At 37.0% G+C, this 16,515-nt stretch overlaps 1 protein-coding gene across 1 annotated transcript in view; it reads left to right on the forward strand.

Moving 5' to 3' along the window:
* The window catches only part of LOC124364162 (irregular chiasm C-roughest protein), a 281,545-nt gene extending 266,393 nt beyond the window's left edge, over positions 1 to 15,152 (forward strand). Inside the window, 8 exon segments of the mRNA XM_046819416.1 lie at positions 5,407 to 5,670; positions 7,987 to 8,277; positions 9,486 to 9,655; positions 9,657 to 9,680; positions 10,675 to 10,819; positions 12,832 to 12,945; positions 14,213 to 14,246; positions 14,954 to 15,152. Coding sequence (XP_046675372.1) covers positions 5,407 to 5,670; positions 7,987 to 8,277; positions 9,486 to 9,655; positions 9,657 to 9,680; positions 10,675 to 10,819; positions 12,832 to 12,945; positions 14,213 to 14,246; positions 14,954 to 15,146 — 1,235 coding nt within the window. The 3' untranslated portion in view covers positions 15,147 to 15,152.
* The last annotated feature ends 1,363 nt before the right edge of the window (positions 15,153 to 16,515 follow it).

Here is a 16,515-nt window from a genome sequence, read left to right on the forward strand (position 1 = left end):
AACAACCTGTTAGCTTTATAACTCGGTAACAGAATACCGGTATCCGTTTCGCTCTTCTCGGTTTTACAGAAATCAAATCTCGCTAACTAAAAACGGGCAGGATATTGTTCTCCGTTTCACAGTTAATTATTCTAACTTGATAATGAAAATTCGTGTAATTAAGTATTTCCTTTGAAACAAGACGTACTCCACGAGGGAGAGAGCAGTTTTGCCTTAATAATCTTAATGAAAGCGATTACTTTTTGCTAGACGGCGCTCGCTGCAGTAATGAGGCTTATTGAATATCGTTTACGTTTTTTATTGTTCATTTATTTTCCCCCTTCTGAAATTACCATCTTGTGTCATCAACAGTGATTTCATTCTAATGGAAATTTTATTACCTTAGCTTTGAAGGGGATTTGATACATTTTATTTGATTACATAAGGGACGATGACCCCCTTACCTTGAATTTTTTATTACAAACTGACACAAAAGGACATCACCCACAACGCACTTGTTAAAGTATACTTTTTAATGTAATATGTGTTTCATAGTTGAAATTGCAGTTCGATGTATAAAAGTGAAGTGTTCTAATGACAGATAATGAGCTTTTGTGGACTATGGGCACAACTTTTATTTCGAGTGTGGAATCGCTGTCTGGGTTTGAAAATATTTTTCTGCCCTTTAAGATAACTGTTTCAAATATACGAAAAGTAAAAATTTTGTCACCCCTCAACTTGAAATTGTAGACATAAAATTAAGCCATTTTGTGTTCCAATTCAAATAAAAACAGGCGTTACTAACGTTATAGGCGTTTTCCATATGCAATTTAGACCGATTTTCAATCAGGACGTAATACAATTAATGATTGAAGGTAAAAATTGAAAGTTTTCGCATATTTACTTCAATTACAACTTACCATAAATTACATGTTCTTTTGTTTGGTTATTGCTTTAGAAAATTATTTTTATTCAATTTAATTTCAGGAAATTACTACGTGATAGAAAAATTTTTCTTCCAAAAATAATATAATAAAAGTAAAGGTGATTTTTTTATTGGTGCGGTTTTTAAAACTAAATAAAAAAAAATGAAAAACAACCTGCATTGACATAAAAATGCATTTATTTGAACTACAGTGTCATGACATTAACGTTAAAAAATGATTTCTAGCATATGGGCTCCATTTCGTTCGCGTAGAAAGCCCAATCGAGAAGTCCAATTTTCGAATACTCTTTCCAGCAGCTGTGGTTGAATTCCGCCAATAACTCGACGAATGTTAGCTTCCAAGTCATTTAAAGTTTGTGGCTTGTCAGCGTATACTTGAGACTTAACATATCCCCACAGAAAGTAGTATGTTGGCGTGATCACACGACCGTCAGTTGACACTACCTCTAAATGAGATGATACGTTCACCAAATGTTTCTGCCAAGAGGCCAATTGTGTCGTTTGCCGTGTGGCACGTCGCGCCGTCTTGTTGGAACCAGACATTTTCTAAATCCACTTCAAGTTCGTTTAGCTGAGGAAAGAAAAAGTCCCGTAACATTGCCCGATAGCGTTGACCATTTACCGTAACAGTCTGGCCAGCATTGTCTTTAAAAAAATAAGGGCCAATAACACCACCTGCCCAAATGGCGCACCAAACGGTAAGTTTTTGTAGATGAAGGGGCATACCAACAAATTCTTTTGGGTTTTCATCACTCCAAATCCGACAATTCTGTTTGTTGACAAAGCCGCATAACCAGAAATGAGCCTCAACACTTTAAAAAATCTTGCCTGCGAAAGCTGGGTCACGTGTTATCTTATGTTGAGCCCATTCAACGAAATCAAGACGCTTGCGATAGTCTAATCGGTTCAGTTCTTGCACCAACTGAATCTTGTATGGATATAGGCGTAAATCCTTCCGTAAAATATTCCATAGAGTTGAGTAGCAGATCGCTAATTGCTGCGCACGATGACGAATCGACACACTTGGATCCTCTTCAACACTATGAGCAACAGCATCAACAGCCTCTTCGGTCCTTACTGTGCGGCGTCTCTGCCGATGCTTGTCAACAAGAGTGTGGGTATTACGAAAACGATTAACCAAAGCTCGAATACCTGACTCTGATGGACGAATACCGTAAATCGGACGAAGAGCTCGGTAAGTTGCCCGAAACTGAACTGCGGTTTTCAAAATAAATTTGCACTATTCGCAAACGCTCTTCTTTTGTAAGTCTGTTCATGGTTACTATACAATAATACGCACTAGACAATACAAATATCGAAATGATATAAGATAATAAACAAAGATCAGCTGTTTTATTCAAATTTAATTGTTGTGTTTAATAGTGGTGCCAACTTTAAAAACCACACCAATAAAAAAATTACCCTTTAGAAATCATATATGTTTTAATCATCCTCTAAAGACATTCATTCCATTCTAGTCAACAATAAACAATTAATACAAAGTACAACTTTACTTTGACCAAAATCAGCATATACAGGAAATATAGAACCTGAGTGTACTTTATCGTACACGGCCTCACTTGTGTGGTGGAGACTCTTCATTACTTCCACTGATACCGACCGTGTACGCTCTAATGGAATTGCGCTCCACTGCAGTTAGCACCAGTTCTGGAGGATTACGAGATTAAGCGGCCGTTCCAGCCCCAAACTGTTCCCATTCCAGGGAATGGAGCGCCGATAATTGGAACGGTGGAAATGCTTACAGGGTTATTACGGGGAATAACACGTTACTGGCTATACCGGCTGTCTTCACAGATTCGTGGATATTACGATCATTACGGCAGGATTAGACAGAATTTTGGATCCTAGAATCCACCCTTTTCTGGTGGATTATTCTAGATCAACAATAAAATTAATGAATTATAATCTACTTACAATACAATTACTGTTATTTTTAGGATATGAGTTTGTAATTTGGACCATCATTGTTTATTAATATTCCTTCCCGGTCGTATAAACCACCATATTGATAAATCTGACGATATTTCTTTATATATTTACGAAGAATAAGACAAAAATTGGGGCAGCATGGGTAAATTTTTCCATTTCAAATTTTCAATAGAGGTAATTCAAGGTATTTTCTTCGTTTAAGATAAGAATTTGACATGGAAACTCTCTAATACAGAAGGAGTTGCTGAAATGTTTTCAGTGTTAAATAATCTCATTAAGACGTAGGCTATTTTATAATCCCGACAAGGAAAATCTAAAGAAAACAAGTTTGGGTAAGCCTTGAAAAAACGGCAAGATTGTTAGTTGACTACAAACAGACTGTACTATTTCGTACATAGAATTTGTACAAACTTAATTTACGAAATATTAATAATGTCCTCTCCCATTCCTTTGTGGCCAGGTAATTAACTCGGTTTGTTATTGAAATGAATGATGAAACCATTCCGCTGCCCCTAACAGAACATCCGTCCTGGTTTTATTTCAACAGAAGCGGTCCCACAAAACAAATTAAGACCATCATTTGGCTGTGTCCACATTACAAGTAAGGAGTAATTTGCACCGAGATTACACGTTGAGATTACATTCTCCCGTGGAAGGCTGACCACCGCGGCCGTGGGGCCTCTGCGGTACCACCGCGGGCTCGCCCACCGGGGGCAATTTGCAAATTTGCCTAATTCACCGAAATGTTTACAATTCCCAAGAAACTAATGGCGGCCGCTGAATATGCAACACGGAAGATTTAATTTGGCGTATGATACCGAAATCAATTTCTGTCGAAGACAACATAGTTAATGGCCGTGGCGGGGCCTGATATATATTTAATACCGATAATGAAGGCGTGTAATGGCCAGATTATACAAACTGAGCGAGCCCGGTCGCCATTTATCAATTGGACCCGCGGTCTGCCGTCAGTCAGGCGAGGCGCATACGACCTCAGGCTAAACGTGCCAGTCGAGGACTGAAAACCTTACCGTGCATAGTGGCTAAAAGAAAACCACAGCCGTTAGGAGTGTCGTTATTTCTTAGTTGTGGACTCTATTTGTTATTATCTAATATCAATGAATAATAAAAAACCGTGATTACGTGGTTACCAGTTATTACAAATCCATAGTTTAATATGGAACACGAACCACGTAAGAATCAGTGTCATAGTAAATTTTGTGTCTTTGATGACATGATTTAAGTGTTTCAAGTTAGCAATTTTATATATAAATTAAATCTTACGCCATGTACAAATTCATGGAAGGTCTGTGAAAATTATGCACAACAGTACAGATTATCTAAAAATTAAATATATAGATATCATACAAACATTCAAAATGTAAAGCACACGGTATCTTCCTTTCGTATTTCCTATTATTCCTCTATTCAGTTTTTCTAACATGTGTGATCATCGAAGTTTGTTTATTAGAAGTGAATACGCGCCCTAAGTACTACGCGGGAGACACTAGTTGAATTTTATTTGTAACAAATCCCACAAGTTGTATGTATTCCAGATTTATTGTCTGTTACAGACGCGTGTCAGTGAAGTGGTACAGAATACCCTTGCCTGTTACAGACGCACCCGAGGCGCGGCTGGTCGGTACCCCCGGCTCAGACGTGGAGGAGGGTGTTGACACGGTGGTGCTGCGGTGTGTGAGTAAAGTGTTACAGAAACCCTTGCTTGTTATAGACGCACCCGAGACGCGGCTGGTCGGTACCCCCGGCTCTGACGTAGAGGAGGGTGTTGACACGGTGGTGCTGCGGTGTGTGAGTAAAGTGTTACAGAAACCCTTGCTTGTTACAGACGCACCCGAGACGCGGCTGGTCGGTACCCCCGGCTCTGACGTAGAGGAGGGTGTTGACACGGTGGTGCTGCGGTGTGTGAGTAAAGTGTTACAGAAACCCTTGCTTGTTACAGACGCACCCGAGACGCGGCTGGTCGGTACCCCCGGCTCTGACGTAGAGGAGGGTGTTGACACGGTGGTGCTGCGGTGTGTGAGTAAAGTGTTACAGAAACTCTTGCTTGTTACAGACGCACCCGAGACGCGGCTGGTCGGTACCCCCGGCTCTGACGTAGAGGAGGGTGTTGACACGGTGGTGCTGCGGTGTGTGAGTAAAGTGTTACAGAAACTCTTGCTTGTTACAGACGCACCCGAGACGCGGCTGGTCGGTACCCCCGGCTCTGACGTAGAGGAGGGTGTTGACACGGTGGTGCTGCGGTGTGTGAGTAAAGTGTTACAGAAACTCTTGCTTGTTACAGACGCACCCGAGACGCGGCTGGTCGGTACCCCCGGCTCTGACGTAGAGGAGGGTGTTGACACGGTGGTGCTGCGGTGTGTGAGTAAAGTGTTACAGAAACTCTTGCTTGTTACAGACGCACCCGAGACGCGGCTGGTCGGTACCCCCGGCTCTGACGTAGAGGAGGGTGTTGACACGGTGGTGCTGCGGTGTGTGAGTAAAGTGTTACAGAAAACTCTTGCTTGTTACAGACGCACCCGAGACGCGGCTGGTCGGTACCCCCGGCTCTGACGTAGAGGAGGGTGTTGACACGGTGGTGCTGCGGTGTGTCACGGACGCTAATCCGCCGGCCAACATATTATGGAAAAGAGCTGGAGAAGCGAACCAGATACCTGTCGCAGACGAGTCGCTCTCTTTCCGACCTGTAACTAGAAGAGACTCCGGTATCTACACGTGCACTGCCCAAAATAAGTTGGGCACAAGCGATCCTCTCACTGTACAGTTGGACGTCAAGTGTAAGTAGCACGATATACTTTCTTTTGTGTTAGAAATAACACTTTTAAATGTATTTTTAACTAAATATTTCAAGCGCATTAACCGGTACAATATTTTCTAAAGATGTTTGTAGATCCTATGTGTTCACTGTTCTAAAAAATACACAGGAACTTGTGTGGTCAAGCTGAGAGACGACATTTTAGAACATTTGTAACAGCTACTTTGTGCTATTTTTTACAAGACTACTAATTAAAATATCAAAGTCCTTTTTTTTACTTAATTGATTTAATTCCAACGCAAACGCTGTGAAATGAACTGAGGAGTGAAGCGTCTAATTATAAGACTCAATTAGGTGGGCGTTGAAGAAGGGGGAAAGAGACATTAATTTAAGGTGGGATGCCTGTGAAAGATAAGTTTATGCTCTGGCACATTTCTAACTTTATGAGGACGGGTTTATTGTGTTTATTATTAACCCAGCAGACTTAACTTTAATAGCTTATTGCCCCATCAAAGCCGCAAAGGTATTTAAAACCGACTTAAATAAGCAGAAATATATTTGCATTGACAGCGTGCCGTGCTAATTTTTAATTACAACCTGGTTTTTAAGATCAAAGAAACCTGTTTAGTCTATAAATTGTATATAAGTTCGTTATTTTACAATTATCCATTTTATGTATATGCACTTAAGCGAGTTTTACGGTTCTTACCGCGTTTAAACGTTGATAACACAATTAAGCTTTCGTAATATTAATATCTCACTGTAGATATCCATATTCAGTCAAAAATTAAATCGAAACTGCCAATAATAAACATCTAGATGTATGGGTGATTAAAATTTTAAAGAAATAAAATAACTTTAACGAAGAGGATAGCGTCATATTGTCAAGCACTGGCAGACTACGATAAAGAACTTTATTGATCGCCGTTGGTCATTTGGTTTCCTTTATAATAAATTTCAACCGGTAGGTATACTTTTTTTACTAAAACTTCGTTCATTTTTCATGCTTCCAAAACAAGTTTGTTTAATGATGTACTATGTTTCCGGAATTCAGCAGTAATATCCGGTCATCCTACTGAATTTACAACGTTGATCAAAGTAGCCTCTTCATTACAAAATGAACAGCATAGTGTAATCTAAGGTTTTACATAACAGAATTTCCGTAATAAATAAGGTAAGGTCTAGATTAGGTTTAGAGTATACAAAAGTAATGTATAAGCTGTAAAATAGTTTTCATAAAATATTAGTATTTAATTAAAAAAATAAATAAAACATCTGAAAATGGTCTTTAAATTAATTTTTTTAATCTATTAGTTACAGTTTTTTTAATCAATAGTACAGATTATATAAATCAACTGACTGAAAATGTGAAAACATCAACACTTTATGATCTTAAATTGAAAAGGTAAACTTTAGGGAAACAACGAAAAATCAAATTAATCCAATTTTTTAGTTTGCTACGTCTTACTTTATATTCAAAATGCACAAAGTCACACAAGACACCTTAATTGTCTTTTTTGTCCGAGTAAGAAAGCTACTTTTACTGCAGTATGATAAAAACGAACAAAATACATAACACATTACTTTACCAAAACTCTGCTTAAACATTTACGCTATATACAAAATTACATGGTAGAATTGTATAGATTGTTGTGTTCAGAAACAAGTACAGAGTAAAAGTAAAAAACCATAGCCTATTGAAATTAATTGGGGTTTTGCGGGTTTTGGCGTCCCATATAAAGCAATGTTAAACCACGTGTAGTTTTTCGACCATATTTTATATTTTAAAGTTATGGTAGGTATTTCTTTTTAAATATATAAATAATATGAACGCTTTTTTTAGTTTTTTATTCTGCTGTTCATAGTTGTTTTAAATTTAAACTATTAAGTGCAACAAATTTAGTGGTTTGTTACTGTATTACCTACAAAAATATCGAAAAAAGCTTTAAGCGTTCGGATGTGTTCACCTTTAAAATGAGGTACCTCCAATATTCTACGACTAAACGTTAGAATGATCTTTTTTTGGCAGAACATGATAATGGATAGACAATGCATAGCCTATTGGTGCTCATATGGTTAATTATCTGTTTACAAATACTTCTACACACTCTTTACAATGAAGGAAGTAGCTTCACTTAAAAACAAAAATATGGGTTTGCCAAACAAGGTACAAATGCTTTTACCTTGCATTAGTTTTACGACTTAACGTTAGAGCGTAAAACTGCATGGAGTTTCAAAATTTTCTTATAGGAGAAAACTCAAGGTCACCTTACTACACCCTCTTAAGAAACCCAGTAATGCAATTGTGGTAATATAATCTGTACATTACTGCCCTCAGATCCACCTGTTATCAAGAGTGTAGGGCCGGACCGTCTGCAGACTGCCTCTCTGTATTCGCAAGCCGTGTTTGCGTGCGACGCCGAGAGCCACCCGCCCCCTACGTACCAGTGGCTGCAGAAGCCGACGCCCTCCACCTCCCCCGACGCGATGCTGAGGGGCTCCGAGTCTCGCCTCGTCATCCGCAACGTCACCTACGACCACCAGGGCGAGTACGTCTGTCGGGTCGTGAACCTGATAGGAGGTCGCGAGCGCATGGTGCAGAGCGAGGCCGTCAGTCTTCAGGTGGTCGGTGAGTGGTCGTAGCAGTCATTACGTCACGGGGAGTATGTCGGTGTTATTACGAGCTCCTGATTGGATGTAGCCGGTAAACAAATCTTCTCAGATTAATGAATCGTTTGTTCTTCAAAGGATTATTAATTACAGCTTCTTTTAGTCTTATACGTAATGTAAAATTGATCATGTTGTAATTAATGCTTATTTTATATTCCCTTTTGACCCTTTATTATTCATTAATGATCGTTTTAATTATTGTGATTCTTTTATTTTTATTTCTTCATCGTGTATACGATATAATCATTATAGTATTCAATATGGCATGTTCGTTCCTACAGTGAAAGATTAATATTATAATTAGATATTTTGTATTTGTTTTGTAATCAAAAATCACAATGATTAAGATTTTATAGGTGCCCATATTAATAAACGGTAATGCTGGACTACTAAAATGTGTGAATAATGTGGTAGAACTTTAAATTTACCATAGAACCTCCGAAATAATTGTGGACACCATGTCTTCGAATGAATATGGATTTTTCCAATACAATTTCAACATTCAGACCTCAATATATTTTTTATATTTAAAACTTTTATACTATACTGTCAAATTGGACTACTGTACTAATGTTTTTGGGATATTAAAATCAACCCAGTATACGTATGAGTATATATCTTCCAGAAGTCATGTTCCAGAGAAAGTTTTGATGGTCTGTAGCTGTTCTAATCTTATGATTAAATTTTTTCAGATTTCATTATTGAAAAACCAGGTTTGAAGGTTTTAAAAGTCTTCTATTACGAATCTCCTTTTCACCATCAGTGCAGCGTCTGAACTCTGACAATAGTATCGATTTACTCCTGGAATCCGTAGTCCACCTGATGTGCACCTGGTAATGCAATGAGAGTACCTCCTCATCTAGATTACACTGAATTGCTGCTGAGTTCCTTTATAGTATACATGGCACTGATGTCGAAAATATGCTGAGTTCGTTTTGAACGTCTTCGTCGATGACTTTTTATGAATCTTTGAGAATTCAGATAGATGTGGACTCCAGATTCCAGGAGTCAACCAGCGTCAGATTTCAGGTCATCATACGCATTGAATAAACCCTTTCCACCATAACTCTGTTATGCCTTCTATTGATTTAAAACCACAAAAAATGGTTACTAAACTGTGTAGTTTTGAACTTGTCTGAAATACCGTAACTGATGTGCTCTGGACAGGTGCGCCGCAGATTCTACGTGAGGGTGGCGAAGACGCCAGCGTGGAGGTGGTGGTGATGCGAGGTCAGCCCGCCCTACTGAGACAGGTCGTCTGCGCCGACCCTCGACCCCGAAGGGTGGTCTGGGAATGGGGCAGTCTGCAGCTAGCGGCGGGCCAGGGCCAAGGGAGGGTACCACGCCGAAGAGCTAATACAGGTATTAGCAGTAACGATATCATATCAATTTATGTATCGTTCATGAAAACTAACCCATTAGTCGGTTATTTTAATTAAAAGATTAGTCGGTTATCTCAATGTAATCGATTAGTCGGTTATTTAAATTAAACGATTAGTCGGTTATTTTTGCTCTTACCAATAAAATTAAAACTCTCAAATTCTCAAATGTTGGTGAAAATAAGAGCACATAGGCCTACATCAATCACTATCGTCTAAGTTCTGATTTAATATTTTCCAAAAGTTTGATCAAATCGTGAACGAAATATCTCAAGAATTTAATTGTGTTAGTAATCCTAAAACTTTTTAATTTTAGTTCATTGAACAGGCAGAGATTTTAATATTTTATAATTAAAAATATAAAATAGTATTTGCTTAAGTATAATGTGTACATAAACTCTGAACCAACTATTAAAATTCCTAATTAGACGTCATTAAGTTATTTAGTCATAGTAATTGTACTTAATCCTGGTAATTGTTTTTATTTGAGTGGTGTGAAAGTTAAATGACTGACCACGGCAGTAATTCTGGGTTGTATTAGAAGAATTAGTCGGTTATTTATTTGACTAAAATAACCGATTAACAAAGGAATGAATGATAGGTTAGTAGGTTATCGAATCCTTTCAGTTATCTCATCACTAGTTCTAATGGGCCACTGGTCTGTAAGAGGATCTTATCAAATAGGATAAAGGGGAGTCGATACAGTACAAGGTACTGATAAAAAGTGCTGCGGTTACAGATAAGATTTGAAACTGCGCTATCTCTAGCTCAGAGCCAAAGTCCACCGTCTCTGACCTCTCTGCAACCAGCAATCTCAATCTAATGCACGTTATTTATATGATGACCAATAGAAGGATATCAGTATTCTCAAGGATTAAGGACTTGCTCTTTTACGGTCTTTGAGATTTGTTATTGAAGTTTTGTATGACATATTTTGAAAACTAAATCTTATGAATGAGCACATTGTTATGTGACAGGACGATCGAGAAGACTGCTACGAAGCCCGCCTCAACATCCAGGACGTGGAGCTGTCCGACTCCCGCAACTACTTCATGTACGTGGAGAACGACCGAGGCAGTGATCGCTGCTCTGTGCGGCTGGCCGTCCGTGGTTCGTATACTGGCAAGTCGACCCACCTTTCGTTTTGACTCACCATAGTCGTACTGACAGGACTAACCCACTTAATGCACTGCATGCGGTTTTGTTTATTTGTTTACCCTAGGTTAAGTTCGCTAAATGTGTGATCTACTGTTGTAAAAGTCTTTAAAACCTATAAATGGTATATAAGAGAGAACCAGTATTTAGTGCTGTAGCCTATTTAATTGCTTCCTCCAAAATAGTGTGTGTCAACGATGTCATCAGGGATATGTTTATTTGTTTATTACGTTTATTAAACTATTGAGAACCGAGTGTCTGAATGAATGAGATGTGAGAATTTTTTTATCAACTTGCTTTAAGTACAAGCAAAAAAATGTACCAAAATTAAGCAATTACCAGATCTTAAAAAGACTTGTACTCATAATTTTAATTTAAAATTTATACTTTTTTACCAAAATGTTTCTAACTAAATTTCCTATTTAACATTTGAGTTTAATAGTTATGTAAATATTATACTTTTTCACATTAGTAATTCAATATTAAATACACATTATTTTTATTCCTGTTATAAACATGAAATATTTTCACCCTAGGAAGATATTATTATTTTATAATTAAACTTAAGGAAAGTAAGTAAAATTAGTATAAAGTATATTTGATTTGAATAAAAGTTAAAACTGTTATAAAAAGAATAAATTATTTAAAATTTTTAAACCCATATCTTTTTAAACACTGTGTAACCATTGCAATCATAATGACCATAATTGTTTCCGTTTTGTGGTAAAAAAATACAGTGGTCAGAATAATGAACACAATGTTTCCAAATGATACATAAAATTTTGTACAAATCTGCTCAATTTAACAACAAATCACAAATAGACATTGTATCATCCAGTGATTTTTTTTAACAGAACATGGATGGAAGATACATAGCCCATGGATACTCAGGTTGCAATAGTATGTGCGGATAAACTTAGCAAGAAATCAACCAGATTAGAATAATTTTGGTTAGAATACATTTAATTTTATAATATCATACATTATTCTCCAGTATTTATTATTCTAAGAACTGAAAAGTTTTCGCTTCAATGTACGAGTAACGTACAGATAGTGTCACCTCTTTCCTTTCTGTCGACTGTTTGGGTAGCGAAAAGATTACAGCATGATTGATTTGTCAGGATCGTTCTGTATTGATTTTGTTTATACGCTGGTGTCTTACAATTGGTAGCTTAGAAGCGTTTAATTCTATGAATTGTCATCTAATGTATTTCTTTCAATTTGCATTAAAAAAGTATAATTTTCAAAATTGTTGTGTCTATCATTACCCCCAGTAGAGTGCATCACGTGTGCTATAATATTTTACATGAATCCTGAAATAAACACATTAATGCTATTTTATTACAATATAGGAGTACGACATACCACGTAGTGTAATGGGTTTCGCTGAGATTGCATGCAAAATTACAGATCTAGAGCTACATATGTTACTATGTCAAATATTACAAACGTCAAATGATTGACTCAGTTTGTTAACAATACTATTTATTCCTTCTACTATAGATTTCTAGTTTTATATTATGACTACCCATAAGGCAAATGTAAAACTTTTCACTAACACTCCAAATCTCATTTAGTGAACATAAAATCAGGAACTAAATCTAAGAGATTACGTCAGACGTTAAAATGCCAAATTATTGACTCAGTTTGTTAACAAATTTCTTTATTTTCTATCATGAATACCCATAAGACAATTGTAAAATTTGTTCATTAAGCTGTAGTCACATCCGATGGAGTCACGTGAAATATCATCGAACTCGATGTGCTCATGTACAAATGAAGCTTTATGCAAAGTCTGTAGGTCGATTTGTTTTCAAGATATCATGCATACAGATAGAAACTGTGTATTTCCAGCTCTTGAATTGATAGAGCGGATTTCCCCCATATCCACCTCCTTAACTTCAAGTAGTTTTAAGTGTGGCTTAGTGTATTACTCAAAATGTTTCCTCTCACCTGATCATTTATGTGTGTGTTTACAGAACCAATAGCCATGACGACCCTGATCAGCCTGGCTGGAGCGTGTTTTGTTGTGTTCTTACTCTGTATCCTCTGCGGAGTCTACTGTGTTCGAGCCGAGAAGTGCTGCTTCAACAGTGAGTTTTGATTCGTTATTGCTTACTTTACTTCGTTTCGGTTGGTGGTTTATTCAATTCCTCCAGCATAAAAAGAGATTTAAATATAAACCAGATTTTCTTTTTAATGCTTGATCAGGACTATTACTTATTCAGTGATACGAGCATTCGAGCAAAACATTAGGTCAGAGACCATCCATGAGACCAGAAGTTGACATTTAAGATAAATTGTCTGCATAATTAACACCCGTGATTAGAAATAATATTCAGTCTTCTAAATCTTCTATCAAATGCTCGTGCAAGACTGTCTTCTTGATCAAAACAGCGGATTAGGGACTGCGTTCACTTAGAGGGAAGAACCATACAATTTTTGTTCATAATCCTAAAACTAGCCTTTCCCAAAATCCATTGGGCCTCTGAGTAAGGATATCATTTGCTTCTCCTTGATATTCCACGTTGGATTGATAGTAGCCCTTCAGTAACTTTGAGATTCACCCTTTTGAGGATTTACCCTATGTTTTTGGATCCTAATTTTAAATTCGAGGTAACAATAGTGCTAGAGGCTACCAGCTCTGTTTCAAGGTCTCAGAGGAGAAATGTTACATTAATCCACATGGGATCAGTCTGCAATCTCCTGCCTAGAATTATTGGGGAGCGTTAGTAACAGGTAATCAACGAGGACCCAGAATTATTAACCTTTAGGTAGAATAAAGTGTGACAGTATGGCAGGTTTTATGTCCTTAGAGATGAAAAAGGTTGGAAACTCGTCATTGGATTTGTTTGCAGTTGAGAATATCTCAGTACTACAGTAATAAGTAAGCAACATTACAGTAGTATTAATAACCAATCATAAAAACATTCCCAACCCCTTTAAACCAATATTTTTCAATTTATTTTCATAATACATCTATCCCAGTAAAATAAATATGGTGTTTTACCGTTTCTCACATTAGTATATTTATAATAAACAGAAATGTGTAAACTAAAGCAGGAAGTATAGTCAGCTTTAATGATATATACTTTGAAAGCAATTGTTCTCAAAAATGATATATCTAACGCTTTGAAAGCATTCACCTTTTGATCAAAATCCATTGAACCTATTATAAAGATTCAGTATTTGTTTAAAAATACTGAAATAAGTTAAAATTAAGAGTCCAATACCTACCAGTATTGCAGAAAACTCATATTTTTAAATCTCTATTCCTGCACCTAAAGTGTTATTCATATTTAAATCATTCTTTTGAGTAACATGTGTTTATTTATTTATAATTTTATAATTCTGTTTTAGGAAGAGGAGACTTCAGACCGACAGATCTGGAAAGGTAAATATTTAATTTGATATAATTATTTATACAAAAGTTTTTTAATACTTGTGAGAAATTTAAACATAAAGGATGTATGCATATTAATTTGTGAAAGTATTATAAAATTATTTAATGCCTCATTGTAGCATTTTACTGCGATTATCTGTTTCCTATTTCCAGTGTAATTTATTACGGTGATTTAAATAATCTTTTAGCAATTCTAGTGTAATCTTTGACTGTGATTAAGCTTCTGTCATTATACCTCCAGTTAATCTTAGACAGTGATTATAATTATATTTTAGTCATTTACAGTCCAATCTGTAATGATGATGGATCATTTGGTATCTCCAGTGTAAAATTGTTGTGATGAGCCACTGGTCTGTGCGGTGATCTTATATATCAGAATAACAAAATCAAGATAGGTTAATCATTTCATTATCTCCACAATATTTTCAATTTATTTTATGACCATATCCTGTATAATTTCTCACCATGATTGAAATTATTTTTTGGTCATCTTCAGTGTACATTTTTGGTGATTTAAATAATTTTTTTTGTAATTTCACTATAATTTTTTACAGTGATTTCAATTAGAGATTAGCCTTTTCCAGTATAAACTTTTACAGTAACTAAAATTATATTTTGACCTTTAGGCCTACTAGTGTAGTAATATTTTACTGCCATTGAAATTATCTTGTGACCATCCCTAGTGTAATCTTTTACAGTGAGAAAAGCGAGCTTGACAGCACAGGTAGGAAGACGCCGAAGATAGACGGGGTATTACACAACCCCGGGGACACGATGTACTGTTCCACTCCCACGAGGCGGCCGCCCCACACGATAACCGCCGGTGGTTCACCTGAGGCCATGAAGGTGAGACTGGCCGCCATGGTCCTGCAGCCCCCCACCAGGGTGTAGCGGTCGCTGCCCCCGCCACCCCCGCTCTCGCACCTTGAGTGACAACCCCCAACTCTCGATGTGGTCATGTGATATTGCACCCTGATCTCAATGGACTCGTGTGATCGTTTTGACGCATGTGATATGGACAGCACTTAGTGGTTTTGCACACATTGTCTGAAGCTCACTCGATGTGCACTCCCCCACATCCGGTCGTATCACGTCCTCCCGTTCCACCATTCCGGATGCTCATAGACGATTGAATGTCATACGCGGCCATGTATGCTCTGTGTGTACACTTTATAGATCTGTCATGATTGTTTTTAGTGTAGAATAGCTTCAATGAATAGCACTTATGATTTTGCTAGTCGTCACCAAAGATGATACAGTGCAAGAACTGGTAACGATAACTCTAGAATGTGAGAGACAATAATTTGTGCAGTGAAAGATACTCGTTTTCTCGTTCTGTCAATGTGATTTGCATTGTTTATGTTTTAGCGACTGTGTATTTTTAGTTGTTTTGTACTCGATGCATTTAACTGTACATACTTTAAAATTTAAGATCGCTACTGTATTTTCTTACTGAAGTCTTGTTAAATGATTCGTCTTTGTTGTATAAGGTTACCCGGTTAGCATGGCTGTATCACTGGTTTAAGCACTCTGTAACATTATCTGATCGAAATGCACTCTCATGCACTTCCCGCATCAATGCACGTTTTCAGAGCACTGCAACCTCATTTTGCATTATTTTTATACTTAGCTAAGTGTGCTGGAAATTGTGTTAAGTTAGTGATATTTAAGTGATGATAAAAATGTTGGAGAGGTCTTCTAGTAAATCAGTAAGTGGTTTTATTTCAATATTTCCGTATCAAATTGATTACTACTGTATTGACCATTGGATACTTGACTGACGACTTGAAAATTTACGAAAAATTTCCATACGCAAAGCAAATTTTCTATTTGTACAGTTACACTACATGTAATAATCATTATTACTTTTGTTTGTACCCATCGGAAAATTTTGTTGTGAAGACAATTCGGACATTTCTAATTATTGCTACTGCAAGTAAGCCAACAGTTAGCATGTTCTAAATCCAGTATATGATTTTCATAAATACTGGACATATATTTATAAAAACATGATGTACTTTCAAATTGCATGGTTGACATGACAGTACCACGGTGCAACTCTGTACCCAAGTCCAGTACGTAGCCTGACTGACGAGCACCTCCTATTGCAATATTAAGCACCATTAACAGTGTGGGCCAACAAAACATTGGTGATTGCCTTCTTTCTCTTTGCCTTTCAGAACTTCCATGCACACTTGAATTCTACCGCGTGATTTTACTTAAAGGATAGGAGCAGGACCTTAGGCTGTTGAGGATTTGT

Source organism: Homalodisca vitripennis, chromosome 6 (genome assembly GCF_021130785.1).
Source record: "Homalodisca vitripennis isolate AUS2020 chromosome 6, UT_GWSS_2.1, whole genome shotgun sequence".
In the NCBI taxonomy this organism is placed as follows: domain Eukaryota; kingdom Metazoa; phylum Arthropoda; class Insecta; order Hemiptera; family Cicadellidae; genus Homalodisca; species Homalodisca vitripennis.